This window comes from Talpa europaea (assembly GCF_964194135.1).
Source record: "Talpa europaea genome assembly, chromosome: 16".
Taxonomy (NCBI): Eukaryota; Metazoa; Chordata; class Mammalia; order Eulipotyphla; family Talpidae; genus Talpa; species Talpa europaea.
Window position 1 is genome coordinate 133,640 of NC_140084.1, and position 20,989 is coordinate 154,628.

Genomic DNA, 20,989 nt, shown 5'->3' on the forward strand with positions numbered 1-20,989 from the left:
GGCGGGTGCGGAGCCCACGTGCCCACGGCGGCTCGCTGGAGGGGGGGGGGCGCCCCGGCTCCTCCGGGCAACCAAGCACCAGGCCGCCCTCCAGCCCAGGCGGCGTCGCGGGACTCGGTGCCCGTGGCCAGCAGGCCGAGAGGGAGGGGCCTGTGAACCGCCGGTGGGAACTGCCTTCTCTCCGGGGCCGGCTGACAAGGTCAGCACCTGGGGACCCCACAGCTGCGGGGACTCACAGATCACCTTCTCCACCAGAGCGCTCAGGCTGCTTGGGGCGCCAGTGTCCCCTGAAATCCTGCAGCTCGCCAGGGTGCCCGCATTCCCCCTGAGTCCAGGAGGGGCCGTCGGCCCACAGGTCACCTCGTCGCCTGGCCAGGGAGTCTTCGGCCCTAGTTGTAGCTGCGGAGATCAGATGCGGCTGGAGCGGCTGCGGCTCCAGGTGCTGGCCGGGCCTGGGGTGCACCCCATGCAGGTAGTGGGCTCAGGACTGGGGCACCGGACGGCGTGAGGGGCTCAGGCCTGGAGAGTCCTGGTGGTTCTGAACAGCTGAGTATGGAGAGGCCAGGTCCCCGCCCCCCCAAGGAGTTGGTCACTTGGGACCAACTGTCAGGTAATCCCTTGAGGATCTTTAATCTTCAAACAGAAAGGAGCCTGAGGGGCCTCCCTGGGGGCCCAGGGTTTCGTCTCAGGCTATCAAGCCGTAGCCAGTTCCACCCCAGGACAGACCTCTGGCCTGCACCCCACTTCTCGTATGCATAAATAAAGGAAAATAAATCTTTAAAAAGAAAGGAGTTTGATACAAATGAATTGCTCCACAAGTTTTACATTTGAGACTGGGCAGGTCCCCAAGTGTGCACGGCAGGTCCCCAAGTGTGCAGGGCCGAGGGTAAAGCAACGTGAGTGTTGGTGCCTCCCGGGAGGAAAACCAAGGCAGGTGTTGACTCCCGAGCAAACAGAGCCTGGACGGGGCTCAGGGACCAGGGACTCAGCGGCTCTCCCTGCCAACCCCGCTTCTGGTGGTGCCCTGGAAAAAGGCTCTCCTCGATGGCTAGGGCTTGGTCAGGGCTCAGCCCAGCTGGCCTGTGGCCGTGAGGGCACCCTGTAAGAGCACAGGCCCTCCTGGGCCCAGCACTAACCAGTGCCCAGGGACCCCCATTTGGTCATACGCCCGTGGCCAGCAAGGGCCCAACGCTGGGGTGTCACTGGGGACATGGAGAGCCTCTCCTTGCTTCCCGCCTGGAGTCTGCAGGGGGACCCTGGCCGGAGGGGGTGGGGGTAGGTGGCGGGGAAGGGGTCAGAGGCTCCGAAAGCTCTCTGGATGCCCCTAGAAACCGTATCTTTTCTCCTCCAGCTGTGCCCCAGAGATGCTAGGTGACACCTACGCGTGGGCCACAGGGCCAGGCAAGGGCAGCCAGGCCAGAGCAGGTCTGGGAAGTGAGTGTCCGTCTGTCCAGGGGAGAAGCTGGCCAGTGACTGTGGTTCTCACAACTAACAGGGGTCAGGGTCCAGTGTCCTCCCTGAGGTCAAAGCTAAGACGGTTGTGATGTCAGCGTGTGTAACAACTGCTGCCGCTTTACCACGAGTTCTTGTCTCGCGAAACCGTAGAAAGGAATTCACAGACTTTTGGAGTAAGTAAGCAGAGAGAGACAAATCTTGTGTTTGAAAGAAAAGTTTATTTAGGAAGAAAAGAGACAAAGAAGAAAGACTCCCAGGTATAAAGTACCTGGGAGGGGCCAAGATGAGCGGGTATGGGATATTAGGTCGGCAATATATACTTTCTCTCCCTCATTATGTTTAATTTTCACTCTTTCTCTCCCTGATTGGTTAACTCCCAGAGGGTACTAAGCAAGGAATTTCACATTCCTTAACAGTATTTTCTTTCCCCATCTGTTATGCTTATCGCTTTACCTTTATGGTCTAGCCCTCCCGGTGAGCATCTTTACACTTCATCTTATCATCTGAAGAAAACCAGGACCATCCTTAACAAGATTACCTGTGGTGCTAGGATGTTTGTTTTCCCCTAGTGTTTAACAATGGTGTTTGTTTTTCCTAGTGGAATTGGTTGCATTTCCTTGGTTATCCTTATCTCTGAAGCCTCCCTAAATTCTTCAGAGGTCCCCTCCTGCACTGTCCCTAAAACTGCCTAATAACCCTAGCTTGCCCTGTCTCAGTTGCTCCTTCCCAGGGTGGTGCAGCTGGCACCTCTGCCAATCCCAGGTCAGACGGAGGCCACGCTCCAGGCGGGGCAAACGCCACTGGTCCTGCCCAAGCAGGGCAAACAGAGGCCAGGGCGGGAGCAGGTGCCCAGCCAACTGCACAAAGGTCGCGTTGCGCTGCCGTGCGCGGAGCACAGCACGTTTGTCCTTCCTTGATCTAATCTTGCCTCTTGGAGTTTAGAACTAAGACAGGGGCCCCCACCTGGAGTCAGGTGGGGCTGGGGAGACCTGTGGCCAAGCCCACCTCGAGCTCGGGGCCAGGCCACTCCTGCCGCTTGCTCCTGAGGCATGTCTTCTGTGTTCACGCCCGTGGAGCCACGGGAAGGGTGGGAGCAGGGCTGGCCACATGTTGCTGGGGGCCGCCAGGCGGGGCCTCCCCGCTGTTTGGGGACAGGATAGGAGCAGCCAGTGTGATGACACATCGCCTGAAACTGGAGAATCACAGCAGCACAGACGCCCCCAAGTTCGGGCCTCATGGTGGGCGCTGCTAGTCCGCAGCCGCTGAGTGCTATGTTGGGACTCGTGCTGGGGCCAGACCTGGTGCTCTCCTATGTGCAGGCGAGGCGGGCACAGGTGAGACGGGCACAGGTGAGATGGGCAGCTGGCCCTGAGGGAGCCTGCACTGCATGTCTGATCCTGGGGTGATGTCTGTGGGGGTGGCCCTGCAGTGCAGCTGGGGGGCTGTGGCTTGGCTATACCCAACCCAGGAGAGGCCCCTTGTGTTTTTGCAAAAACAGAAGCTAGAAGGATCCTAGGGTTTTTGACTCCTGGACGCCAAAAACTAAATTGGGATGAACCCCAGAGCACTGTGGACAGGGCTATGTGACCCCGGGTGGGGCGGTGCTCAGGTCCAGGGTGATGCCAGGAAAACACTCTGAGCAAGTGGGGCAAAGCACCCGGTGTGTCAGGCATGAGCTCCAGGTGTGACCACAGACAGTTGGAGCTCGAGGCCCCTGGGCTCCCTGGCACCCAGGCGGAGCCTCCCCCTTGGAGGGCAGGCCAGGCCCACCTCATTCATGGTGCTGCAGACGAAAAGGTCTCCCAGGAGGCCACGATCACCATGCTAGCCCGGCCTGGCAGCCCCCAGCCTGAGGCGCTGAACGCTGGCTTTGTCCCTCTGCAGCCCGCAGCTCCCGGGCTGGGAGGAAAAGCTGCAACCTGAGTCCTCGGCTTTGTGCCTTCAGGTTTATTTTGGGATAACGATAAAGGGCGTGAGTCCCAAGGGGCTCCTGAAAGCCAGGCTGTGCTTGATCCCGAAAGGCAACCCAGGGCAGCGGTAGGGAAGGCCTAGGAGGGGGTTGCTCCGGCTTCTAGGCTGGGGGGTGAGGCCAGATGGGAGCCGCCAGGGAGGGAGAGGAGGGGGAGAGGGAGGGGCCCCCAGGCCTGGGCCAGTCAGAGCTCAGCCCAGCTGGGGCAACCTCAGCAGCTCAGGTGTGGCCTTGGGGGTCTTGGCGCCCCAAGCCCTGGAACACACGCTCAGTCCAAGTTTCGGTTCCCATCACCCCCAGGTCAGGAGCATCTTGCCGGCCCCAAGGAGCGGGTGGGGACACAGCCTCGCCTCGGGCGGGGCCCCGCGCCCCCATCCTCCCTGAGCCCCCGCACTGGCGCGGAGCTGAGCACCTCGGGCCGGGTTGGGCTGGAGACAGCGCGGCCTCCGGGTGGAACTGGGGACCCCCGCGTCCAGGGCGCGCTCGGGGTGCCTGAGGCTCGACCAGGCGCGGGGACCCCTCGGGAAACCAGCTCGGCCCCCACGTGTCCGCCGGCGCCACGGCCTGTGCGGAGACCGAGCGGCGGCCGCCCAGCTTCAGGCCTGTCCCGCCGGGCGGGGGCCGGGCCGGGGCGGCGCAGGCCTGGGGAGGCGCCGCGGGAGGCGGCGGTGGCGCCCGGGGTGCGGGGGCGACGGGGGGCGACGGGGGCTCCTGTGGCCGCCCCGGGGGTCCCCGGCGGAGGCGCCTCGAGACGCTGAAATCCGGGAAGCGCAGCCATGACGTCACACAAGCGCCCGCCCCCCCGCCGGCCCGGGCGGGGGACCCCAGCGGGCGCGGGCGCAGCGGCGGGGCCGGGCCCTGGAAGTCCCGGCGCGCGGAGCCGGCGACGACACGCAGCTCCGGCTCCGCCCCCGGGGCGTGGCCGCCACCGCCGGCCAATGGGCGCGCGCGCACGCCGAGCCCCGGGGCGGGGCCGGGCGCCGCCGGCCAATCGGGGGCCGCGCGAGCCGCAGCCAATGAGAGGCCAGCGCGGGCCCCTCGCTGCCTGCCCGCCATGGCGGACCCGCCGGCGCCGCGCGCGCCCCCCGGCCCCGCGCCCCCCGGCCCCGCGCCCCCCGGCCCCGCGCGCCCCGGCCCCGCGCCCCCCGGCCCCGCGCGCCGCGGCAGGACGTGGGCCGAGCTGCTGGGTAGGCGGGGCCCCGCCTCTGCCCTCCGCGCCCCCCCCTCCCCGCCCCTCCCCGCCCCTGGCCCCGCGCCCCCTGCGGGGACCCCGCGCCCCGCCCGGCCCGACCCCCCCCCCGGCCTCTGTCCCCTCGGGATCGGCGGGCGCGCCGGCCCCTGAGCCCCCGGGAAGAGGACCCGGCCGGTGACCGGCGCGGCCGCCTCGGCCTCCGCGCCCCGACGCCCCTTCCGCCCTCTGTCCGGGACCCCGGGGCTGCCCGCCTGGCCCTCGGCCCCCGCAGCCTCCCCCGCTCGCCAGTCGGGGCGCCGGGCCGCTGGGCCCCCGCGGGGCACCGGCATTTTCGCCCCAGGAGGCGGCCCGCCCTGCGGTGGAGGCCCGGGAAACCCGGCCCGGCCTGGCATCCTGGGGGGCGGGCGCGGCGCGTGTGCCCCGTGAGCCTCCAGAGGCTGCTGAACCCGGTTCCCCCCTTAGCTGGCCGGGCCAAGAGGCAGAAGCCGCGCGCAGAGAGGGGCCAGAAGCTGGCGGCCGCCGGGGTGCAGCTGCTGACCCGCCACCTGGACCTGCACAGCCTCCTGCTCGAGGTGGGCCCTGCAGTGGTAGGGGGACGCCCGGCTGAGACCCTCCAGCAGCGCCTCTCTCCGGGCGAAGGGAAGCAGAAAGGGATCCACGGAGGGAGCAGCGTGGGCAGCTGCGCTCTCCGGGCGCCCGCAGGCAGGGCCAGGTCGAGGGCTCCGCTCTTGCGTTTCCAGGTGGAACTGCCCCGTGGGGAGTCAGGCCTCAGCCAGCTGGCCGGCAGCCCTGAGACCACCGCTGACCTCTCCGCCTCACTCCTAGGTAATGGCTCCCTCACGCCTTCTGAGGAAGGGGCTGTGGGGCCAACTCTTAGGCGAGGTGATCCCCACTTGCTCACAGCAGCTGGAAGCGTGAACCCCGAGCCCCCTGGGATGGTGCGGCCAAAGTGGTCAGTTCATTCCCTTTTCTCAGAGTCATGTCCACCTGGCCCCAAGGGACAGGTGTCTCTGCAGCGGTTGCCAAGGTCACTGCGAGGTCCGCGGCCGTGGCTGTGACCAACCAAGTCTGCACCTCCCTGTCCAGCGTGAGCTACGTCCTCTGGACTCTGGGTCGAGGCCTAAAAATGGACCCAAGCAGCTCTTAGCCTTGACCACAGCAGCACAATCGACCCTGTGCTCATGAATATTTAGTTGTTTTTCTTGGTGAGATAGCGAGGACCACATGTACTTACCCAGGAGAGAGAAAAACTCCGTAAATAAAAACCTGCTTCCCCAGGGACGCAGAGGGGACACGTAGCCGGGAGTGGCACTGCCCAGAGCAGCTCCAGGAGCACAGTGGTGCCTGCCTGTGCCCCTCCCACTGCAGCCCCCTCTCTGTGCCCCCCAACACCTCTGTACCCCTTGCCACTGGTCTCCCAGGGCCTCGAGGTGACCTGTGTGCTGTGGTCTCCTTTGTAAAAAGATTGAATTTGGGGGCCATAAGAGAAGATGACTCCTGCTGGGCATTGCTGGGCTCTGGGCAGCAGGGCCCACTGTCCACCAACCAGCAGGGCTAGGCGTGTGGGAGCAGGTCTGTCTTGGACCCCGAGCAGTTAGGAGACAGGGCTGCTGCAGGACCCCGCGCTGGACAAGGTGGACAGAGTCCTCGGCCAGCACATGCCCACCCACCACCTGCCTGATTCGCGTCACATGGGGCACAGCGACTGTGCCATGGCCAGCTACTGTGGGCTGAAGAGACGCAGGGATGCCAGAGCTTCCCCCCAACCCCTGCAGGCCCCTGGCCCCCCAAGGCAGCTTCCTGTGGCCTGCAGCCGAGCGGCAGGCTCTCGGGTCTGGGCCCGGCTCACATGTGATCCGGCTCTCTCGCGTGTTGTCTCCCAGGCTCTGCTCTACGGGATCGGGCCTGCCGGCTGGGTCTTGCAGTACCGGACCTGGCCAGCCATGTCGTCGCCGCCAGCGTGGCCCAGCTCTGCGTGGAGGGGGCTGAGCCACCCCCCGGGGTGCTGCTCAGCCCTGGGAGCAGGGTAAGGGGTGCTCCCGTCGAAGTGGGGTGCCCAGAGCGCGGGCTGTCCTGTCGGTGCAGACGTGGGCTGGCGTCTCGATGGGCTCTGTCCTTCAGGAGCGGCTGGCATCCCTGCTGGCGGCGGCGCAGGACCTGCTGGCACGCGGCTCCCTCTCCCGGCCCGCTCTCTGCCGGGCGCTGTGGCGGGCGCAGGTAGGCCGGGCCACCCAACCTGGGCCTCAGCAAGACAGGGACGACGGGGCCGGTGGGGCCAGTCACCAGAGTGGGCGGGGGGAGGGTCAGCTGGGAGAGTGTGGTTGAAGAGCCTCCTGCTCTGCTGGGGAGAGTGTTGTTCTGCTGCAGGTTCTCAGACAGCTGAGAGCCCACACTGCGGGCACCCGGAGGAGGTGGGCAGCGCGGGGGACGGCAGGTCTCTGCCCCTTGGCCGCGTGTCCTGTGAGGCCTGTGATCTGTGGCCCAGCCCCAGTCGGGGAGGCCCCAGGCCAGCTGGAGGCACAGAGCGGGAGGGAGGAGGGAACGGCAGAGGGGACTGAGGAGCTGGTGGCCAGGAGAGACCCCTGGCTCGGCACGTCACTCCGGAGCCCGGGAGCACAGGCTGCGGCAGGAGGGGCTCACGGTGCGGGGCCGTCTTCAGGACTCCCTGCTGCTCGAAGCCCTGTGGTGTCTCCACGCGCAGGATGTCGTGGGCCTCCCGGAGCTGCTGGAGAGGTTCGTGTCTAGCCACAGCCGTGGCGCTCTGGAACCCGGCATGGCCGACCTACGTTCCAGTCCGGCGGCCCGGACCATAGCGGTGGGGGTCGGGGGCCATCCCAGAGGAGCTGGGGTGCAGCGGGGTGAGCGACACGGGCAGCTCGGTGAACAGTGTCCTTTTGCTTTTTGCGTAGAAGAGCCGGGGTGCAGGCCAGAGGTGGGGGTGAGCAGCCGGGAGCGGAGTGGAGCGGGCGGGTCAGTGCTGGGGGGCGGCGGGGGGACAGGAGGGCGCTGCTGCACCCTGTGGGAATGGCAGGGCTGGCGCAGTCACCTCCGTCACCTCTGGTGTCCGCCGGCCCCGGCCCCATGTGATGAGCCCTCACCTCCCCAGCCACCCCGCTGCGCCTGCCGCTGTGGCCTGGCTCCTGGAGCGCCTCCTCCGCCTGTGCGCGCAGGCGGCCACATGCTGTCAGCCCGCCGCAGCCGGCGCCCTGCTTTCCGGTGAGTTCTGGGGCAATGCTCGCTCGGGCAGCGGTGCCTCTGCCCTGACCCCCGGGCGCATGGGCCCCGCCGGCAGCCCTCCAGCCAGCCGTGCCGTGGGTCTGCGTGTGCCTCGGCCAGGGTTGGGGCGCCTGCCCGTGAAAGCAGCTGCAAGGCGGGGTCCCGGGGGCCACGGCCTCTTCCTGTGCCCAAAACTTTGCTGGTGATATGGTCAGGGTGGTGACAGAGCCGTGGCGGTCGGGGCGGTGGGGGTCAGGGCTTGCCGTGCCCGTGAGCCTAGCTGGCGGGTGGAGCACATGCCAAGCCTGTCCCGAGCCTGGCCCTGCAACGGGGGGGGGGGGGGGGGCAGCGAATGCGGCTGTGGCCACCAGGCGTGTGCGGCTGTCACCCGTGGCTCTAGATGTCGTGCGCGTGCTGGTTTCAAGCGGATTTCAGGACTCGGACCCGAGGCGGGACGTGGAGCCCGAGCGGGCACCCCAGGTAGGAGGGGACAGGGTGGCCGGCCAGGGCCCTGGAGCTCTGCGGTGCCCTCGAGGACACTGGGGCTGGGGCTCCGGCCGCAGCTCAGGCCCTGACTCTCCGGCAGGTGGCCGCGGCTGTGCTGCAGAGGATGCTGGCCTGTGAGTGGCGCGGGCGGGCCTCCAGCGGGTGGGCGGGCTCCGGCTGCATGTTGGCCCACACCCGCGCCCGCTCGGGGGGCAGCTGGCTCACAGGGGCCGTGCCCGCCGCACGTGCTGAGTGCCTGTCCCGTCTGCCCCCAGTCGCCCTCGAAGCACTGGCTGCCAGCCCAGAGGAGTCCGCCCCCTCCTACAGGATAGTGCGTGGCTGGTATGTTGGGGCAGCCCCGTACCCCACCCTGAGGGACCCCCCTGGTGACTGAGGGAGGAGGGGGGCCTCTCGTCCCTGAACCCTAACCCTGGGCACCCTCTTCCCACCCAGAGTGCCCCAGGCTACCTTCATGGTGCTTCCCTCCAGGCTTCCAGGGGCACACGGCCACCCTGCCCCTGGTCCGGGGGCCCCTGTGACCGCCCCATCCCTGGGGACCCCTGTGACCAGCCCCCAACCCCCTCCCCCAGGCTGGGCGTGTTCAGTGAACGCACTCACCAGGACATCGTGTGGACAGGGTGTCCAAAGAGGTTTTTCAGCCACACTCTGACGCAGGTCCTGACCCACAGGCCTGTGCTCCAAGGTGGGTCCTGGCCTCCCAGGGGCTCCCCGGGTGCCGACCCGCTGCTCCTCAGGCCATGAGGGTGGGGGCTCGTGAGGGTACCTGCAACCGCTCACCATGACATGGCGCCTTCACGTCCAGCCCTGGGACTCTGCCCTGGACAGGCTATCCCCGGCCCAGATGCAGGACCCGCTGCCCTGGCACATGCAGGCGGGCGGGGCCCCTCGCCCAGGACACCAGCCCGAGAGGGGGCCCCGGCCGCCAGGGCTGTGTCCCCAGCAGGGCTGCAGCAGGTTGGCCTTTGACGCTGAAACTTGAAAGCGGGGCCCTGTCTCCCTCGTGAACCTAGTGTCCCATGCGGTCCAGAAGCAGCAAGACTGGACCTTCGCCAGGGCCCACCCCCTGCTCACCGGCCTGTTCCGCGAGGTGAGTGGGGGGCTCAGCCCAGCTTCCCTTTGTCACCCCGCCCCGGCCCCGCACTCAGGCCCTGCCTGCCCCGGCCTCCCTCCTGCCCGGCCCCCCACCTGTCTCCCCGCGGCCAGTGCCGCACTGTGGAGAGCGGGGCAGGGCCTGCATGGGCAGCTGTGGTCTCTGTCCCAGCTCGCCGCGATGCTGAGCGCAGAGGAGCTGGTGGGCCGCCTGCGGGACGTCGTGGCCGCCCAGGAGGTGAACTGGGCGCACGTGCTGTCCTGTGTGTCTGTGCTGCTGACCTGCGTGCCTGAGGCCCGGCCGCTCATCCAGGGTGCGCCTGGGTGCCCCAAGCGGGGGGGCCGTCCCGTGGCGCAGACCCCTGCATCTGTGGGTGGGCTGCCGTGTCCTGGGGCCAGGACCCCTTCCTAGCTTTCCTGATGGGCGCAGCCCCACCCCACCCCGCAGGCGCTTGCCATCGTTAGCCTCCGGACACTGGCTGGCTCCTCGGGGATACTCCTGGAGCCCTGTCCACAGCCTGTCTGGTTTCCTGCAGACTGGGTGGACCATTTGCTGGCCAGTGCATTCCAGAGCTGGGACTGGGACTGCATGGTCACCGCCTTCCTGGTGGCGCGGCAGGCCGCGCTGGAGGGCCCCTCCGTGGCCCCGTCCTACGCAGACTGGTTCCAGGTGAGCGGCCCTGGCTGGCCTGCTCCCCCCAGAGGACATGCAAGCCACCTAAGAGCCAGGCTGCCCCTGCTGTCTGCAGATGCTGCCCTGGAGACCCTCCTCACCCTGCCCATGGCCAGCCCTGCTGGCCTGTCCAGGCGGCGGACACCGCCTCTCCCTGGGGTGGGGGGGATGGGTGCTCGGGTGCCAGCTCCTGGGGCGGCGCCCCTGGACTCAGGAGCTGGCCACCGGCCTCCCCCCGCCCTAGACCTCCTTCGGGAGCTCCCGTGGCCACCACGGCGGCAGCAAGAAGGCGCTGGTCTTCCTCTTCAAGTTCCTGGCCGACCTTGTGCCCTACGAGGGCCCCCGGTATCTGCAGGTGGGTTCCAGGTCTCCCCCTGCGTCTTGCTGGGTCTCCGCGTGTGCTGTTTACACTGATGGAGAGGGCCTGGGGGGTGTGCGCTGGGTGGAGAATCTGGATGAAGCTCAGGATGAGGAAAACTCCCCACTGTGTGCTCCCTCCCTCCCTCACTGCCCCCAGCACCTGAGGGGACCCTTGTGGCCTCTCAGCCCGGCAGCCTGAGCTGCGGCCCAGTCCCCCCGAGGCCGCTGTCGGCTCATAAGGAATCCACCATGTGTTCCAAGTAACAGGGATGCCGGACGGCCCAGGCATGTGCCTCCAGGCGCCCCACACCCGCTTGGGTTCCACCGGGGCCAGGGTCCCGAGGATGCTCAGGTGTGTCCCGCCAGGCCCGGCAGCCCTCTGTTCCGGGGGCCTGACGGGCAGCTCGCCAGCGACCCAGGCCTCCCTAAGCCACGTGCCAGGCACCCCAGAGAGTCAGGGACGCTCAGGCTGACGCCCCCTCTGGCTGCCCAGGTGCACATCCTGCGCCCACCGCTGGTCCCCGACAAGTACCGCGCCCTGCTGACTGACTACGTCTCGCTGGCCAGGACGCGGCTTGCTGACCTCAAGGCACGTCCCTGGCCCCCGCCCCTCCCAGCCCCGCCCCCCACAGAGGACGTGTGGTTGGGAGGTGCTCACCCCGGGCTCCGCGGCAGGTTCCCCTGGAATCCATGGGGCTGTACGAAGACGCGTCTTCAGCTGGGGAGATCCCGGAGGTGAGGGCACTCTCTGCCTGGTTTCCTCTCAGACCAGGAGTCCCAGGCCCCACCCGCGGCCACTGGTCTGTCCCGGGCAGGTCTCGGTGGGGCTGGCGCCGTGGGGCTCGGGGGCCCCTGAGGCCCTCCCTTCAGTCTGGGGCCCCTGAGGCCCCCCCCCGCCCCCCGGCCTCCGGCGCTGCTCAGCGTCAGGGAAGAGGTGAAAGTGTCTGATGCACGTTCAGCGGAGTCGCAGCAGACGCCGCCGGTGCAAGTCTCTTTCTTCATGTCTGGGCTGTCTTCCGGCACCTTCGCTACCCAGGGCAGGTGGGCGGGGAGGGGCAGACCAGGCCCTGGGCAGGCAGACTGGATGGGCCCTGGGCAGCCCCTGCGGGCAACTGGTGCCTGGGGGCGCCCGACCCCAGCTCTGGCTGCGGCTACTTCTGAACCTGCCCCGGCCCCGCACCGCAGCCCCACAGCCGCGCACGCCAGGACGTGGAGAAGGCCGTGGCCGTGTTCGCACAGACAGGCAGGGTCCCGGTCACCGTCATGGAGGCCAGGTGGGCCGTGCTCGCCGGGTCCCGGCCCCACAGGTTGGGCGGGCGGGGCCCCGGGGTGCTGCAGGGAAGGCGTGGCGGCGGGGGGAGGGGGGCGCAGCCCAAGCCCAGAGCCCTCGCTGGGCGTCCGCGAGGGCCCTTCGTGGCTCCGCCACACAGGGCAGGGCGCAGCCAGCTGCTGAACTGGATGTGGCCCCAGAGCCCCTGTGCAGGCTGCAGCGCTGCCCTGGCCTGTGCAGGATGTGTCCGGAGAGAGATCTGGAAACACCTTAGAGCGTTGCCCCCCCCCCCCGCGGCGTCCCCCGCGGTCCCCTCCCCTCCGGCGGCCTCTGCCCACAGCCAGCCCCACTGTCCCCACAGCATATTCCGGAGGCCCTACTTCGCGTCCCACTTCCTGCCGGTGCTGCTCTCGCCCCGAGTGGTGAGTGTAGCTGCCCCTGGGCCCCCGGCACGGAGGCCACGCTTCTCACTGGCCCTTCCCTGCAGCTCCCACCTGCGCCGGACGCCCGTGAGGCCCTCATCGAGGCCCTGAGGAGGTGCGGGGCGCGGGGCAGGGGGTGGGTGGGGGGGCGGGGCAGGGCGGCGCATGTCCTGCGATGTCCACGTTTTCTCCTGTGAGCTTGTCCCCTCGCACCCCATGGCCCTTCTCTCACTGGCCGGGGCCCCTACTTTTTAAGAGGGAGCCTCCCCACCCCCAGGCAGTCGGAGCCAGTTCTCCCGCAGCCCCCAGGCTCAGCCATGCGCCCCACCCTCCTTGGCCCCTATGGGCTCGCCAGGCAGCAGTGCCCCTGCTGGCCAGTGTCTGCGGTGATGGGCAGCGGGACCAGCATGGCCGCCAGGAACCACCTCCTGTGAGGTCCCGCGCCCGGTCCTGCGGGCCTGTTCCACGGACATCTTAGAGCTGCAGGCTGGAGAGTCCCAAGGAGTCCCAGCTGACTTTAGTGTCTCCTCTATTCAGAGCAGACAAAATCCCCCCTTCTCTGTATTCCGCCTATCGCCAGGCCTGCACTGCTGCTAAGGACGGGGCGCCGGACGGTGAGTGATGGGAGACGCTGCCCTCCAGGCCGGGGCAGCATGGTTGGTCTGGGCGGGCCGAGGCCCACATGCCAGCCCTGCGCCTGGAGGCCCAGCCCCCTTCGGGCCTGTGGTCAGAGTGCTCCTGGGCTCTGCCCAAGGGGTCCTGATGGCTGGTCCCGACCGGCGGGCTGGGCCTGAGGGACCTGCACCCCAGGGGTGAGGCTGCTGTCTGCGTGCCCAGCTCTTCTGGCGCTGGGGTCTCCCTGCTCCCAGAGCAGCGAAAATGAGATGGTGGGAGCGCCTTGCCCCAGAGCCTGGGCAGCAGGATGGGGCTGGGGCTGGGGCTGTCCTGCTTGCCTCCCTGACCAGCACCCCTAGTGTGGCCCTGGGCCGGCCCTGGCTCGTCCCCCAGCTGGTGCTCCCCGGCCAGGCCCGTCGCACCGTGAGGCGTACGCCTGTGGGCCTCTTGCCACACCAGAGTGAGCGCGTGTCTGGGGTTTGAGGCTGCCTCCCTTGCGATGAACGTGGCTCTGAGCAGCCCGGGAGCTCAGTCCAGGCACTGGTCCCCTGCCGGAGGGCCCCGCACGCTGGCCATTATCAGAGATGGTTTAAGGAGCCACCAGGGCCAGCCTCCCGGCCACAGGGCACGCCCCTCCTGGTCAAGGGCTGGGCTCGAGGGGTGCCCAGTGCTAGTGTGGGTGGTGTCCCTGCGGCCACGGGGGGCCTGGGCGTGTCCTGCTGCCCGAGTGCCCCATTACGTGTCTCAGGTGCAGCCACGGGGCCTGGAGCGGGGACAAGGACCGAGGGGCCCCTGGGCCAGCTGGCCGCTGCACTGGACAGGCTGAGGGCGACAATGGCAGAACCCGGGCAGCAGGGAGGTGAGGCAGGAGCTGGTGGGAGGGGGTGGCTGGCAGGGGTGGGCCAGGGACACTCACCAGCCCTCGCCCCTCTGTAGCCGTGTCTGCCCAGATGGCCCTGGTCTCCGAAAGGCTCAGCTCCGCCTTGGGCCCCGGCAAAGAGGGCGACAGCACAGAGGTGTCCAGGATCCAGCTGAGCGTCCTCACCCCGGAGCTGGAGCTGCAGGAGCAGGCGGTGAGCAGGAGCCCCTCAAGGGCCAGCCCTGTCCCCTGCTAGTGTGGCTGCTGGCTGCCGCGAGCCCCAGGTGCTGGGGACCCCCACTGCCCCGGAGCCCCGTCCCTCATGGTGCAGCAGGGCCTGTGGCCGCAGCCCAACAGGCTCTCCGGCCTCCCAACGCACCGGCCCTGGGGGGACAAGGCTCCGGGGTGAGGCCGTGCAGTCCCCACCTGGTGTGGGCTGGGGCCGGCACCATCCGCGGACCCCCAGCCGCCTGCACCCCCAACAGGCCCACCCCCCACAGGTGGTGGACCTCCTGCTGACGGCCTTCTGTCAGAACCTGATGGTGGCCTCTCGCTTCGCCCCCCCAGACAGGTAGGGAGGGGAGAGGGTGGGTGTACACTCCCCGCGCGGTGCCCCTCCCAACAGGCCTCCGGGCTGCTCCTCACACCTGTGCGTCGGCTCGAACCATGCGGGCGCTCGCCGGAGCCGGGGCCCCTGGGGAGGCCCTGCTCTTTGGGCAGTGGCCTGCACGCCACTCACCAGATCAGGGGCTGAGCCAGCCATGCTAGGCAGCCACAGTCTCTGGCTGTCCTTGCAGGCAGGGCAGCTGGGCCTCCAGCTTCGTGACTACCCTGTGTGGGCGGCTCCTCCCTGCTGTGCTCACCCGGCTCTGCCAGCTGCTCTGGCATCAGGTAGGCTGGGCCCCGTGAGCCCCTCCCCGCAGAGCCCCCCACGCCCCACTCACACACACCCCCCCCCCCCACCTGCAGGGCCCGAGCCTGAGCGCCTCGCAGATACTGGGGCTGGCTGCCCTGGCCGTGCACCTGGGCGCACACAGGCCCGCCCTCCCGGAGGTGTGCCTGGACTGCCCCGCCAGGAGCCTCCCTGTGTGCGAGCTCTTCGTACAGCTCCTGGCCTGCAGGACAGCGGCGTGCTGGCTCTTCTGCCTCAAGTAAGCCCGGCTCCGCCCCACCTGCGCCCCACCCAGGGGCGGCCTGGCCCAGGCCAGGCCCGGAGGGTCCCTGCCACGCTCGGGCACTGCTCGGGCACTGCCCCGCAGCCTCCTCTGCAGCCGGCGCTATGGCCGCACAGGGACACTGGCTGTGGGCCTCTCTGCGTCAGGGCGACCGCACGCTGCCTCCCACTCTCTGTGGCCGGGCTCCTCCTGCTGGGTGGGTCCCTCCACCCTGTGCTGGGGGCCCTGCTCGTCGCGTCGGTGCCCCTGGGTTCAGACCCCAGAGCTGGAGCCCGGCCCCGCCCCGCGCCCTCGGCTCAGCCCCCTCCAGCGTCCCCTGCTGTGGAGCTCGGCGGTCCCACAGCATCCTCGCGGGCGGCGCGGGGGCGCTGGTCCCCCGCCCTGTCTGGCCTGCACCTCCGCTGCGCTCCTGCCTCCCCGGTGGGGCGTCAAGGCCTTCCCTGGGTGCGGACTCCTCGCCTCCATGACCGGCTGTGGCCTAGGAGGGTGGCCCGGCCCTGCCAGGTCCTCCGCCGCCGCCTGCGCCGCGCCTCGCAGGGATGGCTCCTGCTTTCTCTCCCAGGTTTTGCACGGCGGCGATTTCTTACTCCCTGAGCAAGTTCGCCCAGTCCCCCGACGCCCTGCGCGCCTGCTTGTCTCCAGGCCTCATCAAGAAGGTGGGCGCGGCCTCCGGGTGGGCTCCGGGGCCCGAGGGCCCGGCCGCCGCGGCTCCGTCAACCCGGCTGTCGGCCGCGGCCGTGGGGGCGGCTCCTGCTCTTGGAACAGCCCCGTGGAGGCGGACGCGGCCCGGTGCCCGGCGAGGGCCTGTCTGGCGGCGGCGGCCGGGCGGGAGCCCGCGGGGCGCGGGGCCGCTCGGGAGGGTGGACGGCGGGCGCGGCCCGTCCCGGGGCCCCTCCCGCGCTCACCGCGCGCCTCTTCAGTTCCAGTTCCTGGTGCTGCGGCTGCTGCCCGAGGCCAGGGGCCCCCTGGGCCGGGAGGCCTCGCCCGGGCCCGCCTGGCGCTCCTGGCGCGCAACCCCGGCCGACTGGCGGCGCGCGGCGCTGGGGCTGTGGGGGCGGGACGCGCTGCGCGAGCTGCTGCGGGAGCCGCCGCTGCAGGCAGGTCCCGGCGGGGGGCGGGGGGCGGGGGGCGGGGGGGGGACCCGCTGACCCGCCCCGCTGACCCGCCCCCGCGCCGCAGCTGACCTACCGGGACTGGCTCCGGATGGAGGCGGAGGCGCCCGCCGCGGGCGACTGTCTCTCGGCCGCCGCGCGGTGAGCGAGGGGCTCCGGGCGGGCGGGGCGGGCCGGGCAGGGCGGGCCGGGCCGGGCCGGGCCGGGCCGGGCGCTCACGCGGGACCCTCCAGGCGCGACTTCCAGTGCTGGGCGATCCACGAGCACTTCCTGCCCGCGCCCGCGGCGGCCGGCGGCTGCGACGGAGACCTGGAGGCCGCCTGCGCCGCGCTGCTCGACGCGCTGCTCGACGCGCCGCTGGACGCGCCGCTGGACGTCCCCCCCAGGTCGGGCACCGGCGGGCGCTTCTGGGCCGGCGGTTCTCGGGCCGTGGGTCCCGCCGCGACGGCCGAGCATGTGCCGCCGGCAGGGCTCCCCACGCAGACCCGGGCGCCGCGGCGGCCCCAGTCTGGGGGTGCTGGCTTGTGCCGCCCCCCCAGCCAGCGGTGAGGCCGGGACAGTCTGTCCTCCGCCATGCCCGGCTCGTGGGTCCTGCTGCCCAGGGCTTGTATTGTCCCACGAGCTCAGGGACTCAGGGGCCACCCATGGGGACAGCTAGTGCTGAACGTCCCCGTGGACAGGCCAGGCCCTGAGGGGCGGAGTCCCAGTGGGCCACGAGCAGGCCTCACACCCGGGCAGCTGAGGACACGCTGCATGGACTCACCCACAGGGTGGCGCTGGGCTCCACGCAGGCGGTGGGGAGTGCGGCCCCCACGGGAGGGTGTGGCCTGGCAGGGCCAGGGCGGCCACGGAGGGGCAGGAGACGCTCAGGTGCGCAGGAGAACTCAGGCTTCCTTGCTGCATCCACGTCAGTCCAGGGAACCACGTCTGCGAGGATGGGTGGGCCTCGGCCCCCGGCGGCTGCAGTGGGAACCAGGAGCTGCTCTCCAGGCTGCAGGTGAGCCGGGCTCCCGCATGCTCTCGGCGCTCAGCCTTTAGACGTTTGTTAGCAACAAGGGCCCTCGGGTAGCCTAGTGAGAGGCCGGGGCGTCCAGTGCCAGCCCAGAGCCACGTGCTCCATGCTTGCCCGGGGACGGAGCAGGGAGCACGGTGTGCCGCGGGGCGTGACAGCTGGCCTGCCCAGCTGGCGGCTCCAAGCCCTGTGGACATCACACTTCCCGGTATGCACATCGATTAGCCACGGGCAGCTGCGCCTGGCACACTGCAGCCGTACGCGGCCTGGGCCCGGGGCTCTCGAGGCATTGCTGCCCGCCTCCCCACCCCCCGCAGCCGTCCGGCGCACACGCTTTGCCCACCAGGGCTCTCAGAACCACCACTAAGCCACAAAGTCCCTCGCTTTGCAATAACGTCCAAATCAGAAGGCCTCCGTGGAGCCCCCTTGGGAGCCGCCAGGCCCCCAGTGAGCAAGGCTGCAGCCCTGCCTTCCTCACCCCCGGAGAGCCGGCCGGGGCGAGGCATCAGCAAGGCCTTGGCTTCCAGGAGATGGCTGCAGACCTGGCCCCGGGCGGCACTCCCTCTGGGGGGCACTTCCTCCTCCCAGCGCTCCGCAGAAGGCTCCAGGCCACCGAGCCTCCCCCGGGCCGGTGGGAGGCGGCCGCCCACCTGGGGAGACAGCAGGAGCTGCTTACCTACAAGAGGTGAGACCTAGCGCCCAGCTCCCCACCCCTACCCGCCCCAGCTGCTTCCTGGAGCCCCGTGGGGAGGCTGCGCAGGCCTGGGTCAGCCTCGCCCGGCACACATGGCTGTCCAGGGAGCGGGGTGCTGGCCTGGGCTGGCTCCTAGAGTCTGTGTCGTGTCCAGCCCTTGCTCTTCTCCCTACTGCCTCCTCCCCAGGATCCTGCTGGCCCTGCCCCCCGCCCTCCTCCTCAGCAGCCCCGGGCCTGGATGGCCGGCGGCTCCCAACTGTGCTGACTTCTTCCACTTGGTCAACTCTGAGCTGGTAGGGGCGCTGACCTGGGCACAGGCTCGCGGGGGGGGCTCCCCACAGTGGTCCAGGGGGCCAGTGCGGGCTCTGGGATCCAGGCAGGAGCAGCTCAGGCTGCCTCGCCCTCCTGCAACCCCTGGCTGGCCAGGCCAGTCTGTGACCACCCGTGCTCCTGGGCGCTCGGCTGGCATCTAGATGGACATGCATTCGCCGTGGCCCTGGGGCCTCTAGCAGCAGCCAGGAAGTGCCTGGGAAGGAGCGGGGCTGCTGCACTCCACCTGCATTGTGGGCTGGGGCCCCAGCTGCACAGGGCAGGTGTGGTGACCACATGCTGAGAAGGTTCCAGAATGGCGTGGTGGACGCAGAGCCAGCGGCGGGCTGGAGGCGGCCCCACGCCTGTCCCTGCTCCTTTTTCACTGGCGGCTTCCACCCTACAGAGGAACTTCTGCTCCCATGGAGTGGCCCTGACCTACGACCTCACCGTCCACTTCTTCCGGGTAATTCCATCCCTGGCCTCTCCCAGCTCCGTGGGCCTGCTGCCGCTCCAGCCCGGGTCACCAGCCAGCTGCTGAGGCGGTGCCTTCTCCCCAGGGCCTCCTCCACGCCTGCGCCCAGAGCGGAGACCCTGCCCTGACCGCCGACCTGACCCTGAGGGCATGCCAGGCTGAGTGCCCGCTGCTGCTGACCTCTGCTGTGGTAGGCCCAGGCCACCCCCAGCCTCGCTGGACTCTGCTTCATCAGAAAGCGCCGGGTGGAACCCAGCAGAGGGCGCGGGGGGCTGCTGCCAGAGTGGGGGACAGGGCCTTCCCCCCGAATCTCTGGACCTCTGGTACCCACGCACCCTAACAGTGGCAGGGGGCCTTGGGCCAGGTCCCTCCCCGAGGGGTACCCTTGCCTCACCTATGGCCCGTAGCGGACAGGCCACTCGGTCAGACGTGGCCACCTCCTCCCAGCCTGAGGCCTCAGGGAGCCCCAGCCCCACGCTCGTCCCTGTGAGATGTGCTGACCGTGTCATCCTCCTCAGGCATGGTGGCCGCGGCTGGAGCCTGAGCTGCGCTGTCGGTGGGCACGGTGCGCATCAGGCCCGCTGCCTCCGGAGCTGCAGCGGCTGCGGGAGGCCCAGCTTTTTGGCAGGAGGTGAGCATGGGCCGGGCCGGGCGGGGGGCACTGCGCAGCCAGCCTGTGTGAGGGGCTGCCGGAGCCTCCCGGAGGGCGCTGGCCACACCGGTTCCTCTACCTGAGACCTGTGTGGGTTCCGGGCCCCTGGGGAGCAGGCCTGCCCCGACCCACCAGGAAGCCAGGCAGCAGCTCCCACAGCCACAACCCCGGAGTCCAGCTGCCCAGGGCCGTCGGCTTCAGCTGGGCCCAGGGCCGGTGGTTTTCTGCCACCTTAGCCGAGCACTGACAGGGTGGAGACACCCGGCCGCGGGCAGCAGGTGCCCTGGCCAGACCCCGCTCAGCCCTCCGTGTGCTGAGTCCCCGTCCCCACAGCGCCCTCCTCTCAGACACAACGCCCGCCCCCGCCGGCCCTGCCTGGGTGTCCGCGGCGGCACTGCACCTGTCCATCCAGCGAGCCGGGCCCGGGAGCACGCTGCCTCAGCTGGACGCCCTGGGAGAGGAGGTGAGGCAGGGTGGGCACCGTGTCCGAGTGTCCCCAGGGCCGCGCGGTCCTGCTTGCCGTGGGGGTAGGTTCCCTGCTAACTACAGCACCAGGCGGGGCTTCGTATCCACTGCCTCTCGGGCCAGGCAGGCCGGGTGTGGGGTCACCGCCCGCAGGTTCTGGGAGTCTAAAGCCCTCGAGGAGGGGCAGCTCCTCTGCACAGGTGGAGTGATCTGGGGGCGGCCTGTGGGTGGCCCCCCCAGCCAGCCCTGAGTGCCCCTTCCTTCCAGCTGCTGCTCTTCCTGTTCTTCTTCTGCGTGACCAGCCTGCTGGCCTCGCGCCTCGACCCGCAAGTGAGTCATGCCAACTCTGCCCCACCCTGGAAGCAGCTTTGCCCTGGCAGACGAGTGGGTCTGAGGGTCGCCACGCAGGGTGCGCAGCGGGTAGTGGGTGCGAGGCTCAGGCTGAGGCCCCCTCTGCGCACAGGCTACACTCAGTGCCCAGCAGGCCCTGGGCGTTTGCGCCGAGACCCTAAGGTGTGTGCAGAAGCGGCGGCTCCCCTGGCTGGGGCTCTTCCGGGTGACAGAGATGGGTAAGGAGGTGCTGGGCACCAGCTGGGGTCCCCAGAGGACACCAAGCCCGGGGGCATCAGGACAGGTGCAGCCAAGCCCCCAGCGCTGGGGGAGGGCAGCGTGGCACTGACACCCCATGGTCCCCGCAGACAGCAGCAACCTGGCCTGGGTCCTGCCACGACTGGCCCCAGACCAGCTCCTCCGGCTGCTGCCTCTCGCCTTCTACAGGTCAGTGGGGCAGGTGCAGGGCGGGGCTCCGCCTGGGCCCGCCTCTGGACCTCACCTCACCCGCTCTGCCGCAGCCTGCTCCCCTACTTCGACCAAGACTCCCTCGAGGGTGAAGACACCTTCCTGCCCGTGGCAGTGGACATGTACCTGAAGCTGACCTGCCTGTTTGTGTCCGGGGAGACCGGCGCGGCACCCGCTGCGGATGGTGGGAGGCAGGATCTCCAGGACGAGGCAGGTCCCAGCCAGCCAGCGAGATGTCCCCAGGGCTGCAGGCTGAGACCCGGCAGGCTGCTGACCTGGGCTCTGCTGCTGCCCTGCAGGACAGCCCCGTGGGCCTGCTGATGCAAGCGCGGCTCTTTCTGCTGCAGATGGCACCCAGGTGCCCGAGATGGAGCCGCACACAGGCGGCAGAGGTGAGCACACCCGTGCCCTGCTGAGGGGGCTGCCAGGCCCTGCTTCCCCACTCACTCTGGTCTCCTCCAGCTGCTGGCCACCTGCGGACACCGCGACCCCGAGCTGAGCGCCGCCCTCCCGAGCCGGCAGCAGGCCACCCCCGCCCCGGAGCCCAACTGTCTGACGCACCCCTCGCATTGTAAATAATTTATTACAAGCACGACGCCGAGCTCTCCTTGTGCTAAAAAGTGGGTCACAATCTCCTGACTGCTTCGGTAGGGGGAGGGGTCAGTGTTTG

At 69.5% G+C, this 20,989-nt stretch overlaps 1 protein-coding gene across 1 annotated transcript; it reads left to right on the forward strand.

Annotated features, from left to right (window-relative positions):
• Positions 1-4,478: 4,478 nt before the first annotated feature.
• FANCA (FA complementation group A) lies at positions 4,479-20,898 on the forward strand (the record flags this gene model as incomplete). Its single annotated transcript, XM_084257872.1, has 42 exons — positions 4,479-4,512; positions 5,079-5,188; positions 5,357-5,441; positions 6,500-6,642; positions 6,738-6,833; positions 7,318-7,431; positions 7,723-7,832; positions 8,204-8,312; positions 8,419-8,452; positions 8,594-8,660; positions 8,909-9,051; positions 9,350-9,426; positions 9,601-9,742; positions 9,965-10,098; positions 10,346-10,456; positions 10,955-11,050; positions 11,137-11,196; positions 11,647-11,735; positions 12,093-12,153; positions 12,219-12,268; positions 12,691-12,767; positions 13,517-13,627; positions 13,705-13,841; positions 14,128-14,198; positions 14,425-14,518; positions 14,597-14,778; positions 15,365-15,458; positions 15,723-15,899; positions 15,982-16,055; positions 16,148-16,459; positions 17,525-17,611; positions 17,808-17,913; positions 18,336-18,395; positions 18,490-18,594; positions 18,923-19,035; positions 19,390-19,519; positions 19,789-19,851; positions 19,985-20,090; positions 20,220-20,298; positions 20,373-20,529; positions 20,619-20,711; positions 20,782-20,898. The coding sequence occupies 42 exons, from the start codon at positions 4,479-4,481 to the stop codon at positions 20,896-20,898; spliced, it is 4,410 nt and encodes a 1,469-aa protein (XP_084113998.1).
• Positions 20,899-20,989: the final 91 nt, after the last annotated feature.